Genomic DNA, 27158 nt, shown 5'->3' on the forward strand with positions numbered 1-27158 from the left:
TTTTTTTTCTCTATGCGGAATGATAGACTTATTGTACTCAGTTTTTAAGCTATTTGCCTTTAATGTCGTTCATATTTCTTTTCTTATCATCGTTCATTTAATAAACCCTTTTCTAAAAGAAAAAGTCTTGTATTGCGGGAGGTAGATCATCTCATGTAAATAAAACATCTGCTTTAAACATTGTGGTAAGAGGTGAGGTAAAAGATAATTTTCTTATAAAAACTCGGTGAATTTAAAAGGTCCAAAGAAGAAAATAATACAACAATTAACTAAAGTTCGTTTGTTATAGTTATGTAACAATGCAGAATTTTCTATTCTTCTCCGTATTTGTTAAGCTTAAGAAATTATACTCAAAGTAACTGTTGCTGTTATTTATACTTAATAAAACCCTTGGAACTATAAAACATCTGAAGAATGAAACATCTGTAATGTGGGTGATTTTCAGCAACGCGACAGTTTAAATTTCTGCAAAACTACTCGGAAAGATAAGTTTCACATCATATTTTTTTTTCGTGTATGAAAATAAAATGAAAGAGTAAACAAGGAAAACGGTGCAATCACTAGGGAACCTTAAAATATAGCCAGCATTGAAATATACTTCTACCTTAGTTTCCTAGTTGCTTACATTTTAGCTCAAAGTATGAATAATAAAAGTACCCTAAGATGGCGATTAGAGGTAAAAAGTAGAATTATTAGAACAGAGTAAGTTTCTCTCGTTTCATTCTAAATTGATTGTGCATCAGTACTTTCAGTACTTTGAACCAAAATATTTATATAAACTTTTTTCTTAAAACAACTTTAGTAACATTATTATAAAGGGAAATGGTTCGTGAAGTCCCTTTTTACAATTAGCTAAGGTATAACGAAGGTATAGTGATAAATCCGTTGACATTTTCTTCGGTGTTAATGTATTTTAGATAAACGTTAACGTGATTTACTTTACCTTATTCTTTTCAGTGTAAACAATAATTTGAATAACCACATCTATCTAAAAATGAATTTATTCTGTCTACTTTTATTTTACTGCTTTCCTTATGCTAGTCGGTAAATTAAGTTTTAGGTTACCAAGATGGAATATTAGTAAAAAGTGTTAATGTAATCACTTATAAAAATCTACCGTATGGGTAAATATGATTATCAGAATGTAATGTAGATTCAGGAATGTTTGATTAATTTGGCATTCACCTCCGCGTGACTAAAAGCTTTAAATCTCTTCGACGTGTTATGGTAGATGATTGTAATGGTAACTTATAAGGGTTTGCTAAATGTTCTTCAGTTGTGGCCAAGAACTAAGGAGGTTTTGTTTGCGATTATTACTATCCGGTCTTTGAGTAAAAGGCCTTCTATTTTCCCCCGTAAGCGCATTTTTGATCAAAGTATCTAGGAAAATGCTAGGTTAAGTGAGGTGTCTACTATAGTGCATTTACTTTTCTAAGATCGTTCTGATGGGGCCAGGTAGAAAAGGCTGAGTTGTCATGTCTACGAGTATGTAAGTTCCATTAAATGCTTCCCGCAGATATAATCCTTCTAAGGAAGATTCACTTGGGAGTCGAGGGAAAGGGTTTGCTTCTTCCCTGTTAACTTTTTTTTTCATTCCCGATTTTATTTATTCCTTCATTCTCCATCTATATTTATAGATGCGCTGAATGGCCTGTTGGCTCCTGTTTTGGCCTTGGGACATAAATTCATAAGTCAGTCGATCTACTATGACCTTAGAGATTCACTATCTCGTTTTGTTTGGTTCATTTTATAAGAAAAGACATCCACTCATTCCTTCCTCGCAGAATATTTTTATCAAAATCATCCAAGTCAGTCACAGGACTCACTTTCCCTTCTTTTTTTGAAACACTAGAGATTCCACTATATATTTCCCGTCTCACTTGCTTCCTTGCTAAGTCTATGAATAGCCATTTCTGACACTTTTGTTGCTTCATAGGTTCTTTGGATAACCTTGGAAACATCAGTTACAGGACCTCCTTGTTGTTTTTCTAAAATGAAGTATTTCAGGACGTTATAGACTATATTCTTGGCCTCAGATGGTGGGTGAAGGGGTTTGCGAGAGTCACTTGGTCTGTCCATACTTATCACAGTGGCTGATCGAGAGCGAGTATCCTTTAATGGTATTGACCATGACCTTTTAAATCGTCTTATAAATCATAGGACCCTTAAACTCAGATCTGGCATCGCCGGGAAAAAAATATGCCAAACCTTCATTTCATAAATGAAACTAAGATTTTAACCAAGAATAGACGAAATAAGATATATTCAAAATATCTGGTGGAAATAAAAAACTACATTTCAAGAAATGAAAACTACTTCAATAGACTCCATGAAAATAAAATGATCACTATAACATGAAAATTGGCACCGTATCATATCTGTACAAGCCACACCACAGCGATCTTAGAAAAGTAAATATAAGATATAATCCTCATCTATAACAAGAACATCTCTTATCAAGTCAAATCAAATGCATAGCGTTACAATAAATATAAGTAGTAGGAGACAGTTACAAAACTGACACCAAACTAATATGCTTGTATTGTTTTCAGCTTAATCAGAAAGTCATATGAAGTCTCTCTCTCTCTCTCTCTCTCTCTCTCTCTCTCTCTCTCTCTCTCTCTCTCTCTCTCATCTCTCTCTCACACACACACACACACAACACACACACACACACACACACACACACACATATATATATATATATATATATATATATATATATATATATATATATATATATATATATATATATGTACGTATATACTAGCTGACCAACCCGACCCTGAATGACAGCTGATAAACTCTCTCTCTCTCTCTCTCTCTCTCTCTCTCTCTCTCTCTCTCTCTCCTCTCTCTCTCTCTCTCTCTCTTGTTAAGATAGTTGCTTCAGTTACATTGCCCAGCATCTTTGACATTTTATATTTCACCCCTCTTAGCCCCAGTCTTATCAGGGCTGAACTTGGACGTAAAAGGGCCATCGACTCCAGTGAGTAGAAGGACAAATGAGTGAAAATGGCCTCAAAATGCCTATCATATGAACAATAATAACAAGAGGAAGATTCGAGGAGGTTATTAATTGACTTAAATATCACTGTCACAGGGGAAAATTACTCATTTTAGTCACTGAGATTAAAGACACTGAATGTAATTAATCTGCACTTGGAGGGAACACAGAAGGGAATAACAAAGATGGGAAGTTCGAGAAGAAAGAATAAGTTAATGGTAAACTCTGTATCTCCAGACGTACCTGTTTGCAGAGTAGATAATTGCTTCGCCTCAGGATATCAACGTATTTTGAGCCTGACTGCCGGTTGCTTTCCAGCGACACCCATCTGCCTCTCGGTATGCCTTCGGGCTGCTTCCTTGCCTTTGGACGACCTGGAAAATACAATGGAATCTGCCCGACAGAGATACGTAAACGAGACAGATTTAGCGAAGGGGAGCAGATGGAATGGATCCCACACCCTGAGAGTTAACTTCTGCAGTCTAAAAACATTATGTTCTTTGGACATGGCAATTCTTCAGTTTCTTAAGGGGTAAAAGACCCGATATTTGTTACAATATATAATGTATTTTGTCTGTCCGAGTAGTTTTACCGAATTTTAAAATGTCGAATTGCTGAAAATTTACCATCAAGACGGATGTTTCCTTTCTCAGATGCTTTATAGTTCAAAGGTTTTCAGTAGATGTAAAGAACACTCCAGTTACCTCGAATAAAAATTACACGATCAATAATGGAATTTTAGATCAAAGTCCCTCTCTCTCTCTCTCTCTCTCTCTCTCTCTCTCTCTCTCTCTCCTCTCGTCTCTCTCTCTCTCATCTCCCTCTGAACCTCTCTCTCTCTCTCTCTCTCTCTCTCTCTCAGAATTCTTTTTTCTGAAACAATCAACTAGATATATGTCTGTCTTATTTTTATGATTATGTTAATGTATTTTTGTTTCATGGTGATTTTTGGTGATTAACCTTTGTTGATTTTGCCTTCTCTTATGTATTGTAATAATATCTTTTGAAAAGTGTTGTGCAAAGTTTAGTTAGGCTGGACGCGTTTTGCCTCTGGCAAAGAGGTTTAAGACAAAACTGTGGTTTTCCGAACTGAAAATCGTCTTTGGTTAGGCACAGTATTCAAATCAAACTTAACAACTGTTCAGTTGCAACGAAGATGGCTAAGTTGGTGTTTTTTTTAGTCATCTTTTCATGGCTTTTGGAAACAGGAGGTGTATATTTTAAGTACACCCAGTTGATTAAAATTTTTCTGCGCCTACAAAATCTGTAAGGGATAGTGGTATCATATCCCCCCACCCTTTTTCTGGAATATTCAAGATAAAAATTTGACTGTATCCTAAGCCTGTATTTCACCCTCTTTCTTTTTCTGAAAAAAGCAGCAATTTTTCTCTATTTCAGTAACTTTACGTACATGTGCCCACCACCCTGTAAAGTAACTTTCACTAAAAATCATTGTAAATGCAGATTATAAAGTATATATACAATTGTTTATTGTTCAATACCTATTTGATACATAAAATAGATTTGAATAATACACGAAAGGGGCAGATGCAAATTTGAGAGAACTTATGAGAAGTTTTTGTTCGAAATGTGAGGAAGATAATGAATGTAAAGATTGAAGCATATGAAGATGCCGATTGATGTGTCCTTTGTGTCTAGATGGTGGATAGTTTCAATGGAGAGAGTAACAGTAATTGCTTCTTTATTTAATGAGGAAGTAGTATACATGATTCCATCAATTTTCGTGAACGTTTTCTAGAAGACTGAATGGTAGAGTTTTGATTGAAGAAGAAGAGAGAACAGGAAAGACCGACAAGTGTTACGATGACTGGTGCCGAATGTATTTGTTGATTATTGCCTAGCCTATTCATGATGAAAGCAGAGGTTTTTGGTGGAAATACGTATAGGAGTGTGGCGGGATCCTATGTAACCCAGGGTCTCAGAGTCGGATGTGCAATGTCTCAAAGAATATTTGACATTGTTAAGGATGAAGAGGTGAGAATAGGATCATTAGTTTAGGTTGGAGTATTTACTTTTTATAGTATTAGATGGTAGTAGTGAAGAGGAGTTGCAGCTAATGATGGAAGTGTTTTTAAAACAAACCGATTTTTATAAATTCACATCTGTATGTTCTTTTTATTTTGTATCATTGAAGGAATCGTCTGTGTGCGCGCTGTTTTTCATATGTCGATTTCTACATGGAAATCTAGATAAAAATACCTACCTTGAGCTGATTCCCGTGGAATGTTAACCTGACCAGTGTAACTCAACTACTACTTTTTGAAAGAGTACACGTTTTTGCGTTTGTAATGTTATATCATAGATATAGATATTACCCATTTCTTCAAAATGTTTGTTATGACATGATTTTCTTTTGATTGTCTCTATTGATCTCAATTCAGATTCAGCGATATCTACGACGACAGTGCAGAACTAGAAGGAATGGTTTCTTGGGCTCGATACAGAATACCCCAGCACATGAGAGCTCTAACTCTTGCACTTCATGAGTAAGTCACTTTCATTTCTACAAAACTAATAGATAATTAAAGTAGATATTTTAATGAAAAATGTAAACCCATTTGTAAGTTTTGGGAATTGCCTTGTGTATTTTTCATTTTTTTTATTTTCAGGGTAACAATTTAACCAAAAATGTGAAACTCCTTTGTCCCTCGTGGTACTGACCTGTATTTCTTTTTAGCAATAATCATCTTGATATTTTATAGCCTGGTATATATATATATATATATATACTATATATATATATATATATATAATGAATGGTATTGGCACTTCTAGAAAGTCGGATCTTTAATAGGAACAGTATGGCCAGCAGAAACTTTAGCATTTTCAGTTACAACTTTATTTATATCCATCTCCTACGTTTCGGGATACAAATCCCATCTTCAGGGCAAAAATCAGGGAAAAATTAAAATTCTATATATTAGGAATCAGACTAAAATGGGGCACAGTAGTAAATATATTTTTTGAAAATTGTATCGAACTTCGAATTTTAGATGAAAACAAAATGGTAAATAATTAAACATGAGCTTAACAGCAAAAAGCACAGTTACCAGGCATAATGACACTTTCAGGAGGAAGAGAAAAAAGTAATAAAAACACCGGAATATTAACACAAAAACCACAAGTGAACATATGAGAAAATGACATTATTACCATAGACTGGAAAAAAATTATTTAACATTAATCCTAACAAGCAAAAATTTTTGTGTACAAAAATTTTTGCTTGTAGGATTAATGTTAGATACATTTTAGGATTAATGTTAATACCTTTTTTCCTGTCTTTAGTATTAAAGTGATTTTCTCAGATGTTCACTTGTGGTTTTTGTTTTAATGTTCCAGTGTTTTATTTTTATTTTATTTTTTCTTTCTCTCCTGAAAGTGTCATTATGGTTGCAGCTTTTCTCTTTGCTTTTAATCTCGTGTTTGATTATTTACCATTTTGTTTTCATAAATTTGAAGTTCACTGATTTACTGATAATGAATTTATTTATATAATTTAAAAATATATATATTTACTACTCTGCCCCATTTTAGTCTGATTCCTAATGTATAGAATTTTCATTTTTCCCTGCTTTGAGCCCTGAAGATGGGATTTCTATCCCGAAACGTAGGTGATGGATATGAATAAAGTTGTAACTGGGAATGCTGAAGTTTCTGCTGGCCATACTGATCCTATTATATATATATATATATATATATATATATATATATATATATATATATATATATATATCTATATATATATATATATTATTTTTATTATATTATATATATATATATATATATCCAATTTCCTGGACGTATTCACTGTCCTACTCCTGAGGGTGAAAGTCACACATGTTGTATATATGTATGTATGTACGCATGTCTATGTGCGTTTGTGGTTATTGTTCTTAAATCGGATAATATTTCACGTACATGCTGTAAATTGATCTGGTTTGCCTGAATTCTGCAGAAACGTCATTTGTAACGAAATATTTCTGTTTTTTGACGGATTAAATGAAGTAAGCTAAATTCAAAAACAAATATTTACGGGACCAAATGGTCAAGCATGTTAACCTCCCTAAATTCCTACGTATTAGAGATTATAAGTTTTATTTCCACCCCGTTATGTAGGGTTAAATTTTAAATGTTTATTTAAAGGGAAAGCTGGGACACTGAATAACTAGAAAGAATTGCACGCTAATGTGAAAGATATCTTTTATTAAAATATCTTTTATTAGAATATTCAAAGTTTGATAAGTTTCTTGTATGAATATTTTATTTTCATAGATCTACTTTTGTGTCCATGGACTCGGATATATTTATGAAAAGTAAATGAAAAGCATTGTAAATGAAAAGTAAATGAAACGCATTGGGTCTTATATAGAGAGATTTAGAAATAGCATAACTTGACATCTGTACCATGTGAAACACAATAATGTTGATGGGAAAATCTAAGCATGCAAGTTCAGAAATATAACCTAAGGGTGAAAGTGATCGTCCTTTTAAGACTTCTATGTGAAAGAAAAGACATTATAAATTTGTTTTTTTTTTCGTTCGTGTCAGAGTTTCAGATGACGATTTCGGGTCCTGTTTCGAAGAACCATCAGCGGAAGTCATGGTTGAACTCATGACCGTCCTGGCCGCCCATCCCGGTCTTGTCGTCACTAACAACCCTCATTATGGAATGATGCAGCATCCTACAGGAGATAACCAATTTTATAGTCTACCTTCACATTCCACGAAGGTGAAAAATACGAGGTCTGGAAGTGTTTCTGACTTCCAGACCTTAGAAAGTTCCTTGAAAAAAACACATGTCTGCAGTTGTGAGAACCTTCCAGAGGATTGCGGTCAATCACGTGACGATGTTTCAGGCGTCACTCGTTCCCGAATTCACATGAGTAAGTGTCAGTCTGATGGAGGGTGCTCGAAGCAGTGTAGTTTACACAGTTCTTTAAATGAATCGGCGTTGATAAACGCACCTCATTCAGATATTAACATTGACGATCCTCATCAGGGAGACACTTTCCACGCTCCCGGTCCTCCCCAAGGTTTCATCGGAGGGGCCACTTGAGCTTTGTAGTCAATTTAGATTGTACATCATTTGATTCTCTCAAAATATTCCAATTATTCAGAGAAATATATATATATATATATATAATATATATATATATATATATATATATATATATATATATATATATATATATATATATATATATATATATATATATATGAAAAAAGGTTAACGATGTTCTTCTAGGTTTTATCAGGTTTTCCTGATCGATTTTCCACGCTGAAACAACGTCATTTTCGAGTTCCAGCTCGCTGATTTTGCTCAATACTTTCCGTCAATCTATTTAAGCTTGAATTTAATCTTGACAGAATTTCCAAGACCAACACCAATTTTAAGTTAGACTTTACTTGAATTCATTTACTTGTGCTAGGAAAGAATTGTCAAACGAAATGCTTTTAAAAGGGGTGTAGCAGAGTTGCCTAATGTAGATTTATACAGTTTCAGTGCCTACAGTTCATATTATTCTCTTGTTGTTAAGGTATTTAAACTCTCTTATTTCGACTTGCTAATACTCTCTCTCTCTCTCTCTCTCTCTCTCTCTCTCTCTCTCTCTCTCTCTCTCTCTACAAGTAATTTATTGAGGACAATATTAGTTTTCTTAGGTGTTTCTTAGATAAAAACCAAGCCATTCTTCAACGATTAGCTCTTCCTTTCGCCGTATAGCAATGCGATACAAACTGTATGTACATATTCATGTGTGTATATATATATAAGTATTTTTAATTTGTTTTATACATGTTTTAAACATTAATGTACTGAAATGTGTTTGGATGTAAGAATTAACATCCAGACACTGTTTATTACGAGTTTTCTATACAATAAACCAACATGTATATATTTTCGCCACTAGTCTAAAATTAGGAAAAATCACATAATTAAGCTACACTATCAAATAAGCAAAAAAAAAAAATTATATGAAATTCTTGACAAATTTTCCACGCGTGTGCTGGTTGATGCCTGGTTAAGAGCTGGTTTGATTTTCATTTATATGAAAATTCTCAGGTTAGCAGAGCAAAGATTTGTCTGTAATTTCGAAATATATATTTTTCATTTCAAGATTTTACTCAAAAGAATGTTTCTTTGTTACCCCTATCTGTAGGGTACTAACAGGGCGGCTAGGTTTTTCCGCTCAGAGTGTTCTTTGGTTAGAATTTGTGATGTTATTTTATTGCCACAGAGAAAGTATTCTTACTGCTTTCAAATCGGAACAAGGAGCCAATCTTTGGTCTTGAAAAATTAATCCTTAAATCTTATGTAGTATGTTAAATAACTTATCATTGGAATAAATTTGATATGCTTGTTTAGATATCTTGTATATGGAACATGAAAATCTTTTAGCCTGATTAGAGTCTGTCTAAATATGTTAATGCCATAAATTTATAGTAATGGCAAGCATTCAATTTGTGATTATAACACAGGTAACTTAAGGTTGGTCTGCAAGAAGAGGGCCAACTTGAAACAATGAACCTAAAAACTCACCTATTTTCTATGGTAATGATGATGATGATGATGATAATGATGATGATGATGATGATTATGAAACTCACTGACAATAATATAATTTTCATCTTATTCTCTTGGAGCAAAGTCAAAATATTTGCAGAATTCATTTGTATTTGATAAGTAGCGCGCACGCTTACATACATACATACATACATAAATCTATACGATATCTATAAATATATAATATATATATATATTATATATATCTATATATATAGATATATATTATAATATATATAGATCATATATATAGATATATATATATATATATATATATATATATACGTATATAACGTATATATACATATATATATATATATCTATATATTATATATCTATATATATATATATATATATATATATATATAGATTATATATATATATATATATATATATATATATATGTGTGTGTGTGTGTGTGTGTGTGTATCTGTGTTTGTTTGTATAAATCGTTCCTAATTTATCTCATGAATACCTGATAAAGGCTGTTTCACCGCTTAGTTTCGAAAGGTTTCAGATATTTCAAGTGTTAAATATAGTACACAAGTGTCACTCCGGCATATTTGATTTTGTTTGGTATTTGCTTTCTGCACCAACGTTTTTACCGAGGCAGCCTGGTGATTTTACGGACTAAAATGACCACTCAACCAGATCCTAAATATTAAAGCTTTTATCACATCAGTGAGCTATATTTTTTCTAGTCCAAGCATAATTTATTCATAATATTTTATATATTTTGTGTATGTTTTGTTTACGGGAACATGACGCGAAGGTTAGATGTGAAAACATTTGTCCTAATAAATGGTGTCTGTCAAAATCTTTGTTTTGTTGTTCCCCCTTGGGTCATTTCATTTTCATTTGTCTTTTATTTTCTTTTCGCTCGTATGTTAGCTGAGTGCTGAATGGCGATTATGTTTATTGTATGACAAATGTAATTAATGTTTTGTAACATGATACCTTTCAAAAATAGGTGGTATGGACTGCCTCTAGGTATAAATAAAAATACATGCCGTGTTATTTGCTCTAATTATGTCACCAGTCGACATAGATTTTTTTCCTCTCTCTCTCTCTCTCTCTCTCTCTCTCTCTCTCTCTCTCTCTCTCTTTTTTTTTTATTGTTTGTTTGTTGCCAAGTTCATACTGAAATCTTTAACCTGATGCAGATATCAGTTATCGTATGAAAAACTAAATGTATTCATGGTGCTTTCTTCCTGATAGTTAATGCAGCTATCAGTGGTATTTCAGTATATTTTACTGTATTACTAAGAATCATATGGGGGATATTGCCGTCAGCTCACAGCATATGGTGCACAGTAGGATTTATTACAGCATCCCTTTAGCTGCTTCTTTTTTTCTTTTCTTTTTTTTATGGCCAGCTTAACCATTACTTCTTAATGCCACTGCGGGCTTTTTTTCTCCACTGCCACCTTTAGATCCTTGCTCTTCATTTCAAATGTTTACTACTAACCATTGCAGACCCGATGTGGCGTCGTTTTTCGGGAATGTCTTCAAGTCGGACAATTATGACATTCTAACACAATGTTTAGAACACTTCGGCCGTAATGTTTAGGGTTGTTATTGGAGTTAGTCGGATTTATATCTATACTTTGAGAATTTACTCTTATGATTGTAAGTTGTCGAAAGAAGTTACTCTTATGATTGTAAGTTGTCGAAAGAAGTTACTCTTATGATTTTAAGTTGTCGTCAGTGAGAACCCACACACCTGAGCAAAAATTCAAACAAGTCGACTTAACCCCCTCCCCTTCATTAGTTGCGTCCTCCGCCCCCCACCAACAAGATCCCCCCATCGCCCTCGCACACTCATCCTTCTATCACCTCTCCCCCTGTCGCACTCCCTCCTCTTCCCCCTCCAATTCCCCCTTCTCTCTCTCTCTCTCTCTCTCTCTCTCTCTCTCTCTCTCTCTCGTTTGAATTACACAACACACTGGAAATATAAAATACATAAATTGTATATTGTATCGCATGATTTTGCTACATTATCAGTCGAATGTGTATATCCCAACAATGAGTTGAGTGGTTTTTACTGATGAGCTCCACTATGATGTTCAACCTGATTCTTTCTGCAATTGTTGTTATATTGTTTGTATAATGTGATAAGATAGATGGAACAATGGGAATAATTATTCTACAATGAAATGGTGTCAGCAAAACTGCAAAATAATTAATATTAACCTATAATGACACAAGAATTCATAGATTTCATTTTAATATTCATTGCTGTCAGCGAATAGCTCATCCTAATCATCGCTGTCAGTTAATAGATCATCCTCACCATCGCAATCAAAAGTGACACTATTATAGATATTGTCAGAGGACCAATAATCCTCATCAAACTTCATGGCTCGCCGAACAGCACCTTCCCAAATCTCTGTGGTTGCACATATTAATAAGTCGGGGTGCAATCACATCTTTGCATCTACTTGCTCATCTAAGCAAATTGGCCATGGGCAGCGTGATTGTAGCACTCCTTCAGTACCCAGCGACAAATGACATGCCAATGGACGTTTATAGTACATTGGTCAAATACTGAATTCAAAACTGCTAACAGAGCCAAAACAGTCATGTCCTTTAACAATCGATTCATTACTACAACCAACATTTCTATTCTTAAACCGATACGCAAAATTACTGTTGAATAGCTATGTAGAAGGCATTACATCTCCCTGTGTGTAATTTAGAGAGAGAGAGAGAGAGAGAGAGAGAGAGAGAGAGAGAGAGAGAGAGAGAGAGAGAGAGAATTGGAGGGTGGAGAGGTGATAGAAGGGAAATGGGGGGAGCTTGTTGTTGGGGGAAGGAAGGAGCCTTGGAGGATTAATAGTTTAACTCTTATTTCTCCATGGAGGGAACTGATTAACTGGAGCAATAGAGTCAAATTGTTTGAACCTTTGCTCAGGTGTTTTGGTTCTCACAACAACTTAAAATCAAAAGGGTAAACTCCTAAGAGTATAGATTTTGAGTAACTCCTATAACATTGTAAATTACCGCGGGGTGTTGTAAACATTGTGTTGGAATGTTATAACTGCCCGACTAATGGCCTTGAATATATTCACGAAAAACGATGCCACATCAGGTCTGAAATGGTTAGTAGATCACCTTCATCTAATTGTCCAACCATATCGTAGTGGGCCACAAAGATTAGAGGGTAAGTTCCATCAGCCTGATGCTCTGGTTGATACCAGAGGAGTAGGCGGAGTCGTTGAGTTTGTTTTCAGGAAAATTTATCTGCAGTGGCAGTACCGTCCAAATGCCTTTTTCCGAATTGCAAGGACCCATCTCAGAAATAAAGATAAAGTTTCAATAAAGTTCCGATTTCGTGGAAGATAAAGACTAAAAACTGCCTGAGGGAAGATTTCACCTCAACGAGTAATACATTGGTGTGGTCAAATTATTAACAAATATATAATATATATATATATAATATATATATATATATATATATATATATATATATATATGTGTGTGTGTGTGTATGTGTGTGTGAGTGTGTGTGTGTGAGTGTGTGTGCAGTTAGTAGGATCCACAGTAATACCCCCTTTTTTTTTTAGTGTCTTAAGAGTGGTATATAAATGAGAACTAGGAATAATATGGAAACACAAAAGAGAAAAATAAGGCAACGAAAAAATTGAAAAGAATTTGGAGCCAGACATGGATGTTTTGCTTAGGAGAGGTCTAACCATTCATTAAACAAGAGTCCATGCAAGATAAAGATAAATTGTTGCAGCACGTGTAGGGCTTGAACACGGTGCTGGTGAGCTTTCTATTTAGGTGTTTTAAGTGGGTATGGTTGTGAATGTTTTCTCTGCAGGGTGTCCGTCTAAGATTCTGCAGTTTGAGTGAGTGTTCCAGTTATCTTCTTTCCTTAGGACTCACCCCCTAATCACATCATAATCACCCGACATGATGTCCTTGTTGGAAATGGTGCAGGACCCACCCCATAATCACATCATAATCACTCGACATGATGTCCTTGTTGGAAATGGTGCAGGACCCACCCCATAATCACATCATAATCACCCGACTTGATGTCCTTGTTAAAAATGATGCAAGACCACCCCATAATCATCATAATCACCCGACATGATGTCCTTGTTGGAAATGGTGCAAAGTATAATAGGAACTTTATACCAGAATGTCTCAAGGACATTACAGTATATTTTGGATGCAGCCCTTGCAGGAAATGTTGCATAACCTACCAAGAACTTTTCCAGAATATCTCAAGGAAATTGAAGTGTATTTTGGATGCAGCATGCCCTTATAAGAGAAAATGATTTATGAAATTTTATACCTATTGATGTGCAAATAAGGATTTGGTGACCTTGCTGAAACTGGCGTACACATGCTTTGAAACCTGACATTTATAATGATTAGGTTATATTGCATTTATTCTTATGCTTCATTCAGACTTTGATCTTTTATTCGTCTAAATTTGTATGCTATTTTTTCTTAAACTGTAGTATAGTTATTTTGGTTTATCCTAAAGTACTAGATTGTGACCTCGTGTCGTTTCGCCACAGTGATTACTTGATTGAATTGTTCTATTTTCTCATATCTGTCTATATATTTTGATGTGTTTGTCACTTAATGTCTTTTGGCTTTGTATAAATTTTCACTACAGCGTTTTTATGTTGGTACTTATTTTTCGTATCTCACAATTGTTTCTTACTTTCTTTTTTAGCTTTATTCAGAAAAGAAAGATTTGTATTTTACGTGTGCTCTCAGATAATCATTTCTGAATTTTTTATTTTTTCCAATTAGTGACATCTGAGTCCCAATTCCTTTAACGAATTACGAATTCTCTGTTCCATTTCATCTTTTGCATATAATTTTATCTGAAGGTTTTCAGTCTGACAAAGTGAGGTAATAAATAACTTATCTGTTTATGGGTTGACCCTCCAAGTTTTTGTGTATCGTTATATTTTAATTTCTTTTTTCTATGGGGGCACGATGCTGTTGCCAACCTAGTTTCAGTATTGCAGTCCCTTCACTCGGAGATTGACGTTACTATCTTACCCAGGGATCGACATCCTGTCGCCCAAATCCATTTGCCTTGTAAAACATGAAACCCATGCTTTCTCCACCTTGACTGCAACCCACCACAGAGGTTGGCTATCAGATACGTATTTCGTTTCTTAATTTAATGGAGGCACCATAGATTTTCTGGAAATGGGCCTAACTTAACAAGCAAGTTTTCTCATGATGGAAACGCTTATGTGAAAAGGAGACAACTGAAAGAATAAAATTACAACTAAGTAACTACAAAGGAATAAAGCTTTTGGAGCATGTGTTCAAGATACTAGAAATGATAGTAGAAGGAAGGTTGAGAGTGTTGGTAGACTTACATGAGCAGCAGTTTCGGCTTATGAAAGGAAAGAACACGGTAGATGCTATTTTTATAGTAAGGCAGGTCGAAGATAAGTATCTAGAAGAAAACAGAAGTCTACATGTATTTTGTGGATCTTGAAAAGGCGTATGACAGGGTCCCAAGATGAGTAGTTTATTGGTGTTTGAGAAAGATAGGAGTACCAGAGAAATCGGTAAGGTTAGTGAAGATGATGTATGAGGGGGCAAGAACCACTGTGCAGACAAAATATGGAGAGACTGAGACATTCCCTACGGAGGTTGACCTCATCTGGGATCGGCTCTGATTCCATTCTTGTTCCTCGTCGTTATAGACACTTTGACGTCAGAATTAAGGAACAACGAAGAAGTGTGGGAACTGATGTTTGCTGACGATTTAGTCATTATAGCAAACACAGAAGTCGAACTGCAAGAAAGGTTTTTAGCATGGAAAGAAACTCTAGAAAGGAAAAGATTGAAAGTGAATATTGGAAAGAGCCTTAATGATTAGTGGTAAAGGACACTAAAATAGAAGATGGTACAGTGCTGAAACAGAACAATGGGTGTAACTACTTCGGATTAATATTAACAGAGGAGGGAGGTACTGAGAAAACAATGATACCGGGAGTGAAAGAAGTATGGCTCTCGAGCTGCCGACCCTGCTATACAATGGGACTAATAAGGTCAGAAGAAGAAGAAGATGAAAAAGAAGTTAAGTATATACATACATAAACAAATTGGGCGTTCGGAGACTATAGTGCCTGGAATCAAATGGTGAATGAATAAGCCAGGATTATTATTTATGTTAATTTTTAAGTTTGTTTTTTTCTGCGTAATTATTGAATTAAACAAAAAAAATCATTGAAACTTACTTGCATTAATAATCATTGCCTTTAGATATAGCGTGGCCTCTTTCTTCTCATATAGTAATTTTACATTGAGCCTTTTATTACCACGAAAATAATGGCAACTCAACTGACCTTCGTAGAAGTATTCACGTCACACAGGAGCAACAGCCGCATGTTATAATTAGCAATATTGAAGTGCCATATGAACATTTAACTTTTATCATCTTTCTAGTATCCTCTACGTTTAAATGCTCTTCTTATTCTCACATTAAGTAAATGTTGTACCAGTAGGAAACTGAAAGATTATATGTAAAGCGAAAATTCTTAATAAATATCACAATGAAGTCTCAAAAGATGAATACATTGTCTTATATACAAGGGTATGATGAAGTAGGATGAGATAATGAATTCGAAAACATTATTATAATGAACAACGAATCCATTACAGTATGCGAACAAAGAAATGCATATAATGAATCGAGTAATGTCATTCTGGAGCCAATGAAGTAAAATAAATCATTTTTCAGGAAATTTAGTCGCGCAAATTGTCCTAGAAAACGGGAAATGATTTTTGTCCTGCTTTTCTATGCAGAAAAATGAGGCTGATAGGGTGGGATTATTGGCCTTTTTTTCAATTCGTTATAGTTCTTTCCGTTTTTTAGAATAATTTTGGCATCAGTTCAGTGTTATCTTTGCACTACTTCTGGGAACGATAATATGACGTAATACCTAGGATTCTCGGTCGACTCCCGATGGCATGAAAATGGCTGTACTCGGTATCTTCAGTGGCCCACTTTTGGCGTTCAAAATACGAGTATGTATTGTAGTGCCTTAGAAGATGAAACAAAACTGTACATATCTATGTTGGAAGGGCAAGTCAAAACTTTTCCCCCCAGAAAATGACTATTTTGATTTCTGGAAGCTCTCTCGCTTTCTCCCTGGCTGACCCTATTTGATTATACCGTTTGTCATTGGTGACGCTGTTTCAGACTGGTTTGATCTACTTTCGTTAAATGGCTCTTTTCTTTGCACTGGCTCAGAATGATTTAGACTGTTATTCACTGTCGTTTTACTCTTATCCTGAATGCTTGGATGTGAAACATTAGTACTCGGGAAATTGTTTCCTGGGACTCTCTTAGTCGATGTTGTATCTTCGGAAGGGGACTTGTTTTGTAGATTCGCCACTCCATCATTCGTACACTTGCAATTGTTGGAGAATAATTGGTCGTCGTCTACAGTTTCTTTTGAAATATTATTTAATGAAATTATATTTTCAGCGGAATTGAGCAGGTTGGTAGAAGAGATGTTAGTTTGGCTGATAAAAGGTTGTCTAAGACTTGGGTCATCATTGAGATTGGTAGATGGAGATGTATTGCAGTGGTTCCCCGTTGAATTATTGTTGCGTGTTGAACGCGATTCATAGAGTGGATGATTTATCAGTGCACTGTGAATTGTCTGAAGTATCTCTGGTGAAGGCTCCTCAAGACATTGACCTTCATCCTCTTTGACCCTGTGTAAATAAATACTTGGAAGATTAATTATGAAAATTTAGAAGAATGAGTATTGTGAAACCCGATCGTTTAGTTATCATAATTGATATTGTTTGTGGGTGGATATTATACTGTAATTTGTTCGATTAAGATTTAAATTGTTTCCTTACCCATGCAGAGCTAAAATGAGTGACCTAAGATGTTGAGGGATGAGGTATCTAGTCCACGATACAACTCCTTCCAGTTCAGCTCCTTCAGCGCTGATATCATTAAATCTGTGACATTAAGATAGAAGAAAAACTAGCTAACAAAAATGTTAGAGGCAGAAAGGACATCTATTTCTTCATGGTGTAGTACAATGGCGAAGGAAATTTTCATGTACTTTTATACGTATAGACAACGCTTATATATATTTATGCTTATATAAATATGTATTAAAGAAAAACAGGCGCTGTTGGTTTCATATGCACACATTTATTGGTATATTGACTGAGTTTGCTATGTTCATGAAAGAATTATGCATTTCGTTACCATCAGTGTCAGTAGGATATCTTTATTAAAAATTCAAATGGATTTTCAGGAAAAGCCTCTGAATCCGAGATTGGTATGTACACGAGTTCAATTAAATACTCACCTCACGTGGAATACTCTAGAATAGTCAGTTGCCAGGTCAGGTTTGTCTTGAAGTTGTCTCAGGAGGTATGGAAAGAGCTGTGCATCTAAGGGCTGTAAATCTGACGTGACTTCTGACATACCTCCAGAGCATGACCTCCACTGTAACTGACGATATCGTCCTCCTTCTGTGCCAACCACGACAATCTTTAAATACATGATAAATCAAGATTATTTTCGTTATCTCATATTACTGCTCAAGTCAGTTTTATTTAACATGTACCCAAGATGTAAATTCAGCGTAAATGGAATCGAGTGAGAGCACTGTTATTCACCTGGACAAAATTTCGGGTTTGGCCACGTGCTTGGGAATCTCAAGTACTTTTCTTTTAAGAAATGTCCTTCATTATTGGAGATCTTAGCAATTTTTTATGTACAGCAGCGTACATCTGTCGTTCATTCTGCATAACTGGTAAATATTCATCGTGCAAACGGTTTTCAGTTTACCAACGGTTACTTTCATAACTGATTCAGCTTTGAAGTTTTAAAGCTGTCAATATCCGTAAGAACGGAAAGTAATTCTTTAGAGCGAAAGCGAGACGGTCGAGCCAGCTGACGACAGCCTACATATAATAGCATCCTTCCCGTAGTTTGATGAGATACTTGCATATAGATTTGTTACAATACGAATGTTTTTATTTTTCTTTGTGCAGATTCATGAATCCGGCCACTTTCAGTGAACAGCTTTTTCGTGTCTTAAAAGGGAACTTCTGGTTGCCTTTTAGCTTTTCCATATGTAGTATTATTCCATTTAAGTACCCCGGGTGAAAAAAAAATTTTTTTTGAAAGGGGCGTTTTCTTATTTTTTACAATTTATTTTCTATTGCACCGTGGGCACAGCCATTTATGTGTGGCTCATCTCTTATGCTTGACGTCATGGCGCGGTAGGCCCAGACAGGCGGAACAAAAACCGAGGGCACAGCATCTTTAGATAATATCCTTTTTGGTTTGTATTTGTCAGCTTAAAATATTTGATTGGAAGTAGGCATATACTCTGTTTTTTTCCATCTGTCCATCCGCCTGTGGTGTTTGTGTATGGTAACACTGCGTCCGGGGCTTTAGATAGTCACATTCAGCTTACATTCAACAATAATAACAATATCCTATTTCGAATATTAACGGTGTAATTCGCATACAGTAAATTATTAAAACACTTTTCAGCTGCAAATGTACACCCAGATATCCTTTTTGTTTACCTAAAACTTACACATAGCGTAACTATTTAAAGCCCGGGACGCAGTGTTACCATACAAAAACACCACAGGCGGATGAACAGATGAAAAAAAACAGAGTATAGTTAGGCATACAGCCCTAAATTCTAAAACCCTATTAATTAAACTAGTTAAAAGGACTAAGTGAATGCCCTCATCAATTCATGGACACACTTTTAGAAAACTGCCGTTCACCCCATCACACCACGCACATGGCGATTGATAAAACTAAATTCCAATTCAAATGCATACAAGTGGAGGCACCGTAGTATAGTATAGATAGCGGTAGATAGCCGCCCTGTCTTCGTCGGTACCGTGGTTTGTTCAGAGGGAAATTAAAGTCCCAAAACATATTATATAAACTTCATAGCCATACCTAATAAACTGCTCTTAATGTCATCTTTTAAATCTGTTGGCAAGAAATGGTCCGAACAGACGACTGTTTGCGTCGTTGGTTGAAAAGTTTTGATGTTGATGTCCTCCCTTCGAAGAGCCATCAGTCAGCGACTTGATTTTTCTCTATTTGACGGAATCCTGTGGAATGATATGCCTTTTGGACACAGGCCAGAAGTATTGGCACAACCATACACCATACAAGTTGGCATAATTGACGCTATTTGAATGACAATTGACCTAAAACACGAGGACATACCGAGGACGAATACAATAAAATACGAATGCTTCGTTGCCCTTGTAATTGTGAGGCGACCGCGACCCTACGTCCTCGGTACTAATCCGCCAGATGGCAACATAGTCGAATCATGCATAAATGGCGCTCCATTGAAGTACCTCGGCACTACTTTGAAATTAAATTATAAAAAAACTGGGATTACATACAGGTTGGAGCAATGGCTTATTTTTTAACTTATTAAAAGTTCTATTTGACGAAGTTTAATGGCTATTAACCAGAAGTTCCCCTTTTACCTCTTACACGAGTCCACTGCCATCAATGGGCAACTTATCAGTCCCATCATGAGGTCTATTAACATTGCATGTTTCTGTGGGTTTTTACTTTAATGGAAAAATGACGAGAGAGAGAGAGAGAGAGAGAGAGAGAGAGAGAGAGAGAGAGAGAGAGAGAGAGAGAGAGAGAGAGAGAGAGAGAGAGAACCCTACTGTATAAAATACGTCATAAATCTGTTGGAACCCAGTATTTTCTTTTAGGCGAATTTTGGAAGATAACAAAAACCTATCGTACATTACCTCATTCAGGATCATTGTCAATACGCCTGGTTTACACATAGAGATGTTACACGCTCCATTTACGGGAAATACTTTTTTTGGAAATGAAAGGAACCAAAATACTTCTCTACTCAGTTCTGTGATCTCCAGCAGAGAAATCATTAGATAAGACCAGTGACAGATCTGTAAATAAGTATTATAAAGGCTATGTACTTGTTTTCCTTTCCCCAGGCCCCTATCCCAAAGTTTTAATTTCTCATCTTTTATTAGACAGTTGATTACTAAGAAACCGTTTTTTTAAACAGCCAAAAAATAAAGTGAAAATCTTTCTAATGCTTTGGGAGGCATCAGGTGTAATATTGTAATCCAAGTCTTAATTAGGTCTGAAAAAAGCAATGTGGACTTGGGAACACTACAAATTATCGATTAATGCACAAGGGGCTGAAGTAATAATTACATAAAACAACAGGTATTACTGTCTAATCCATAGTTTTCGATGTCGCTGAAATCACTGAAATGAATAGTGACACTTCCGATGCCCTTTAATTCCAAGGGGGGTTGGGAAGGGGTGACATGGAAAATTAACTGAAAACACAGATGTTAGTGTCTGCTCCATAGTTCTTGAGGTCACTGAGAAGAATAGCGATACTCCCAATGCCATTTAAGTCAAAGTTCAGCCCCAATAAGGAGTGGGGGTGAGAAGCAGTTTGGAATGGGGGTGACGTGTAAAAATAATTGAAAATGACGGATATTAGTGTCAAATCCATAGTTTCTGGGGTCACTGAAGTTATTAGTGACACTCCCGATGCCCTTCAAGTCTAAGTTTACCCCTGATAGGAGGGGGGTGCCATGTAAAAATAACCGTAAATGACAGATATTTCTGTCTACTCCATATTTTTAGAGGTCACTGAGAAGAAAATTGGCACTCCTGATGGCGTTTAAGTCCAAGTTCAGCTATCGATAAAGGGGTTGGGTGAGAAAGGGTGACATGTAAAAATAGTCGAAACGACAGATGATAGTGCTTATTTCATAGTTTTCGAGATTGCTGAGATGAATAGTGACACTCCTGAAGTCCTTTAAGTCCAAGTTCACCCCCCATAGGAAGGGAGGGTGGAAAGGCGTGGGAAGGTGGTGACATGTAAAGATAACCAATCGTGACACTCTCAATGCCCTTTAAGTTCAACTTCAGCCCTGATAGGAAGGGGAGTATGAGAAGGAGTAGGAAGATGGTGAAATTTAAAAATAGCGAAAAACTATTGATATTAGAGTCTAATCCATAGTTTTTGAGGATGGTGGGATCCATAGAGACACTCCCAATGCCCTGCAAGTCCAGGTTCAGCCCCAATAGGAAAGGAGGGTGAGAAGTGCAGAAATGTATAATGTAAAAAATGCTTGGTAATGTAACTGAGGCAACTGTCTTAACAAGAATGAGAGAGAGAGAGAGAGTTTATCTATCGGCTGTCATTCAGAGTACCTAGGCAATGCTGGGTTGGTCTGCTAGTATAGTATATATATAGTATGTATACCATTATATGAAATTGTAATAGCCACAATGCCCTCTTAACTTCTTGAATTCTTTGCTCTTTTTTTCGATATGCTTGTCACTACAAAGCCTGAAAATCCAAGTTCAAAGAAACTTTTTCTTCAAATTTCTTTGAACTTGGATCTTCTGGCTTTGTAGTGACAAGTGTATCCAAAAAAGAACAAAGAATTCAAGAAGTTAAGAGGGCATTGTGGATATTACAATTTCATATGTATCTGGTAAAAAAGTGATCAGTAGATTCTACATACCATATATATATATATATATATTATATATATATATATATATATATATATATCATAGTATGTGTATAACCTGTATCCCTATGTTCCATTTCTTTCATAAAGATAATGATGACAATAATGAAGCCATTAGCCTAGAATGTGGGAAAACAGTCAAATGGTATTCATGAAGCCCTTCATTATTTTTATCAAAACTAAGCTTGTGTTAACATATACACACCAGACCCAAAGCACAAACTTTCTGGAACACGTCTTGATTAAAGCACCTTCAGTAATGCAGTTATTGCAAAATAAAATTTTGGGTGTGTTTCTCCAGTCAGTCAGATGATCAAAATTAAATTCTTTACCATTTGAGATATATATATATATGTTGGCACAGGGCTTAGTTGCATGGGAGTTTGGGATCTGAAGATGTCAAGGGCACTGTGCCAATGCATACAATGATTCTACCTACCAGTGACATTTCATAAAAACACATTTGTGCAGCTGCATCCAAGGCCTAAGGGCAGTCGTTAGGGTCAATATTGATTTTAATAAAGAAATTGAAGACCATGTGCTTGTACCAAGGTGCTAATTGTGAAACACCTTTGTCCCTGTCATTGTCATCTTCTTCAGGACTTCCTTATCACCAGCATAACTGCAGCAGCTATCTTGCAGTTGGGCAATGGTTTGAAACCAGGATTGCTGCTGTTGTCATACAGTCACTCCTGCACATCATCCTCGGGAATGTCATCACCTCTCTTTGGGAGACTGTACAAAATTAATCAACTTTTAACCCCTGGAAGTTCATCATACCATCTTCTCCCTTAAGGATATGGTTCCAAGCATGGTCAAGGGCCTGTACAGTGATTTCTTTCAATGTATCTGTGATATTGTAGATGACAACTTTCACCGAATAACTGAGAAGATTTTCCAGTGTCTGCGTGCCCTGTGTATCCAAGCTCCTAGTTCCTTGTCATCTTTCTCAAACACTACCATCACCTCCTCCAGGAATATCTTCTAGTGTAGCCATTTCATTGCAACAGTAACACATAGGTCCTTTGAATGAATGAGTGCAATCCTATAAAGAGACAAATAAATGACCCTAGTATGACCTTCATCACCAGCCAACTTTTGTTGCATTAGGATGTATAGGTGCACATTGTCCATGAGATGTAAGCCTTCATCCTGTCTAGAAATACCAATGTCCTTTGTCTGATGATGTCCAACCTATTCATAAAAGGGAATGTGGAACCAGTCAGTTGTGATCTTGCAGGTGAACCAGGCCTTTGGCGAATGATATCAAATCACTGTGAGCCTATCCATCAACCCATGTAGGGCAAATGGTTGCTCTCCATGTCCAACTACCACTGATGGCTATAAGCAGCATTTGCACATAACAGAGCATTCTTGCATGGCTTAGAAACCTTTTAACTGATGTGTGGAGGAGTCGTGGTTTCTGTCATGTCTTGAAAAACATTTGCTGATATTGTCAATGCTTGGCCATAGAGTATTTCTGCCAGTGTTGCATTGAATGTTGCATGCGGGGCTGTTCTTAATCACGGCAAGACCCACAATAATGCCTTTCTCCAACAACCACCTTGAGATCTGGTGGCGAGTGCCACCATGCCATTGGCTTCTGGGTTTTATGCTCTTGTGTGAATGAGTTATGTCCCAAGGCTGGCAGCAAGGGAGCTCCATAAGGAGGTGAAGTTAGCTCCTGTCGCTTGTTATGTACTGCGGTACTCCATGCCTGCTGACCCAGTCTATTAGTGCTTTCATATAACTCTTTCTCTGCTGTCTGTGCCTCACTGGTATTACTTCTGCCCATCTGGTGTTCCTATTAATTATTGTGAAGAGGTACCTGTACACCTTGAAGGGGGGCAGGGTCCCATGATGTGGACGTGGATATGGGCCAGTCTTGTTGTCGTCTGGAATTCCATGTACCTCGTTAATTTTAATGTTTTTAATGAGAGCCATGTATTGATGTTTGCTTTCATTCTCAACCAGGTGTACCGTTCCAACAAGGTTCAGGCTGTGGATCTACCTGATGGATGGGACAGGTTGTGAATGAGGTTGAAGGCTTTCTTTCTCACTTTTAATGGTAGGTAAGGGTGAGGATATCCGGTACTCGTCTCACAGGTGATGGTTGTCTCTCCATCATTGATGGACAGGTCACTCCACGATAGGGCAGGGTTCTCCCGCCAAAGTTGCTGTAGCTGATGCTATTACAGGCTAATGTATATGATCTGGATGGTGTTGATGGAGTTTCGGGTAAGAGCTTTTGCTACTTTGTTGGAAGAACCCTTTAAGTATCTGATGGTGCAAGAATGTCCTGCTATCGACGATAGCTGGTGCTGCTGTCTTGCTAACCACCCATCTCTGATTTTGGTGAAGGTGTGTCCCAGCAATTGGTAGCCCATCTGTACTACAAATTGTCGTCCTTCTAGCATGTGGTTGGAAGTGGGGGATAGCTCTGTGGAATGCAAGTAACTCTCAGTTGAACATGGAGTAGTTTTGTTCTGTTAGTGATAACGTCTTGCTGAAGAATGCCAAGTGATGATGACCACCGTGTGTGTGCCTTGTTCTAGTACCACACCCATCGCTGTGCTACTCGTGTCCATCATGAGGGTGAGGGACGTATGGGGTAAAGGAAAGATTAGTGTGGCAGCAAAGGTGATTGATTTATTTAGCTAGTGTGAAGGCATTATCTTGTTTTTCATGCCAAAATAGTTTTTAGGTTTCCCTTTTAGACACATATTGTGGTCATTATTTCGGCAAGGTTTGATATGAAACAATGGTAATAGTTAATCATTCTCATGAATTCTTTGACTGATTTGAATGTTGTTGATTTTGGGAAGTTGGTGCTTGCTTGGACCTGCTTTGGGAGGGCTTGACAACGGCAGGGCTTATTTGGTAGCCCAGGAATTCCACTACTGTTTTTGCCCATTTGCATTTGTCTTTTTGGACTATTGTATAAGTCCATTTTCTGTAAGTTGCGAGACATGCCTGATGTCTTTCATGTGTTGTTTGCTGTTTGGGTGGATTATGATTATATTAATGGTGTAGACAACACAGAAGGGTAGGTTGGGCAGGGTTTTATCCATCACATGTTGGAAGGTTGCACCTGAGTCCTGAAGGCTGAAGCAACTGTACCGTAGCTGGAGATGTATTTGCTGAAAGGGGTGATAATGCCCGTTTTTTCTATATCCTGCTTTGTGAGCAGGACTTTCCCTTCATCAGGTCGATATTCGTAAATATTTTGGCACCCTCCATATTGTTGGTTATGCTGGTGATTTTTGGCAGTGGGTACCTGTTAGGTACTATCTTGATGTTGAGTCTCTGGTAGGTGCCGTGGGGTCACCTGTGCTGTCAGGTTTTGGTACCATGTATGGGGGAGATGCCCAGTTGCTGGAGGCTTTTTGGCATATTCCTGCCTGTTCCATGTCCCAGAAGGCTTGTTTGGCATGGGTGAGTTTTTCTGGGACCAGACATCTAAAATGGCCATGCACTAGGAGACCATCAATGACTATGTAGTGCTGAACGTGGTGCTTTGCAGGCTTGATTAGTTAGTGCTGTAAGTTGTACTTAAATACTTCTGGGAACTTCTGCAGGAGGCGACTAATATCTAGACCTGGAGTCATTGTGAGTAGGGCTATGGGAGTGAGTATGTGATCAGCTGCAGTTTCACGACATGTACCAGCATGCAGCATGGCGTGGGCTTTTAGGAAGTCTGCTCCTAAAAGTGCATTTGTTACGTCCACTGTGATGAACATCCAGTTGCACTGCTTCCGAATGAACGACATATTCATGCTTGTTTTCCCATATATTTTCGGTGGGGCTCCACTGGCAGTGGAAGCCTGTAGTGGTCTGGGTATTCATGCTGGTTGGCTTGCACAAATGATCTGAATGTGCAGGTGTCAACCAGGAACTGTATTTGTTGTTTCATCTATGATAAAAGATATGTCGAGTCTTTTTACCTGGACCTGGAAGAAAGACAGTGGAAAACAGGTGCTGTGTCTCTTACAAGGGAATCAGTCTACCCACCACTGTTTTTTATTTTATTGTGTCACTGCTGCAACCCTTTTGCACGTCTTTTGACATGAGGTAATCATTTTCACATTTTTAGGCTTCCATTCTGAACCTCAAGTGTAGAAACAATGTCCTCGGGATGTTCTTATGTTTTGGGCTTGTATTCTGGTTTGTTTTTCCACCTGGAGCTCAGTAGTGGTGTATGGGGCAGTATGGCCCTCTGGATACCTGTCCATCTCTTGTCGGTCTGCTGCTGTGGTTGTAGGGCAGCTGCTGTTGTGGTTCGTGTAGACTCTCTCGACTTGTGGGCCAGGTGGACAGCGTCGACTGTCTTCAGGAAATCATTGAGGTCCATGGCTGATGCAGTGGGGATGGCCACAACTGTTTGGTGGGGTAATTTAGGACTTTTCTCACAAGGTCCACATCGTCTCTGGGCAGTTGTCTGTGGCACAAATTGTTACTAGCCACCATAGTTGCTTGTAAGCATACAAACGCTGCTGGTCTCCTACTGCTTTTGCTATTTTGGCCAGGAATTTCTTAGCTGTGAGGGTGGGCGGCATGCTGGAGGACGACCTTAGTCGGGTCGTCAGCGTATCGTAGGTGACGGTTGTCAGTTGATTGGCGAGCCATTCTGCAATCTGCTTGAAGATGTTGCCAGCTTTGTGGGATGAAGCGGAGATCTTCTTAGACATGAAGATGGTCTCTGCTCTTGTTGGTAGCAGCTGCGATCTTTGGGGTCACCAGTATAACGAGGTGGCGAGTAAGACAGGTTCAAGATACTCTGATTTACTGACAAATCTCTGACTGGTCAAGTCTCTTGCAGGCAGAAAAGTGACATTAGAGCACAGCAGAGGGACATCTACGTATATATGTCAGATGTGTTTTCTCACACCTGGAGAATGGTTAACAATTCTATATACAAATTAGGAAGAGGTTTCAAGTACATATGATTGGAACGCTTGCAATACTTTACATACAATTACAGACAGATATGTTTATGAGATACATGTC

General features: G+C 37.0%; 2 protein-coding genes across 6 annotated transcripts in view; one reads left to right on the plus strand and one right to left on the minus strand.

Annotated features, from left to right (window-relative positions):
* LOC135223605 (uncharacterized) overlaps window positions 1-27158 on the plus strand; it is a 910537-nt gene that overhangs the window by 597216 nt on the left and 286163 nt on the right. For 3 of the 5 annotated variants that reach the window (XM_064262183.1, XM_064262180.1, XM_064262182.1), the window contains 2 exons: window positions 5410-5514; window positions 7577-8141. In XM_064262183.1, coding sequence (XP_064118253.1) covers window positions 5410-5514; window positions 7577-8084 — 613 coding nt within the window. In that variant the 3' untranslated portion in view covers window positions 8085-8141. Of the gene's footprint in view, window positions 1-5409; window positions 5515-7576; window positions 8142-27158 lie in introns of those variants that run through there. The other 2 variants (XR_010316536.1, XM_064262184.1) reach the window with 1 other exon arrangement.
* The window catches only part of LOC135223604 (uncharacterized), a 227297-nt gene continuing 216242 nt past the window's right edge, over window positions 16104-27158 (minus strand). The window contains exons 13-15 of the mRNA XM_064262179.1: window positions 17921-18105; window positions 17457-17561; window positions 16104-17306 (exon numbers count right to left, since the gene is read on the minus strand). Of these exons, the coding sequence (XP_064118249.1) occupies window positions 16745-17306; window positions 17457-17561; window positions 17921-18105 (852 nt within the window). The 3' untranslated portion in view covers window positions 16104-16744. The remainder of the gene's footprint in view (window positions 17307-17456; window positions 17562-17920; window positions 18106-27158) is intronic.

This window comes from Macrobrachium nipponense, chromosome 10, assembly GCF_015104395.2.
Source record: "Macrobrachium nipponense isolate FS-2020 chromosome 10, ASM1510439v2, whole genome shotgun sequence".
NCBI classification, from domain to species: Eukaryota; Metazoa; Arthropoda; class Malacostraca; order Decapoda; family Palaemonidae; genus Macrobrachium; species Macrobrachium nipponense.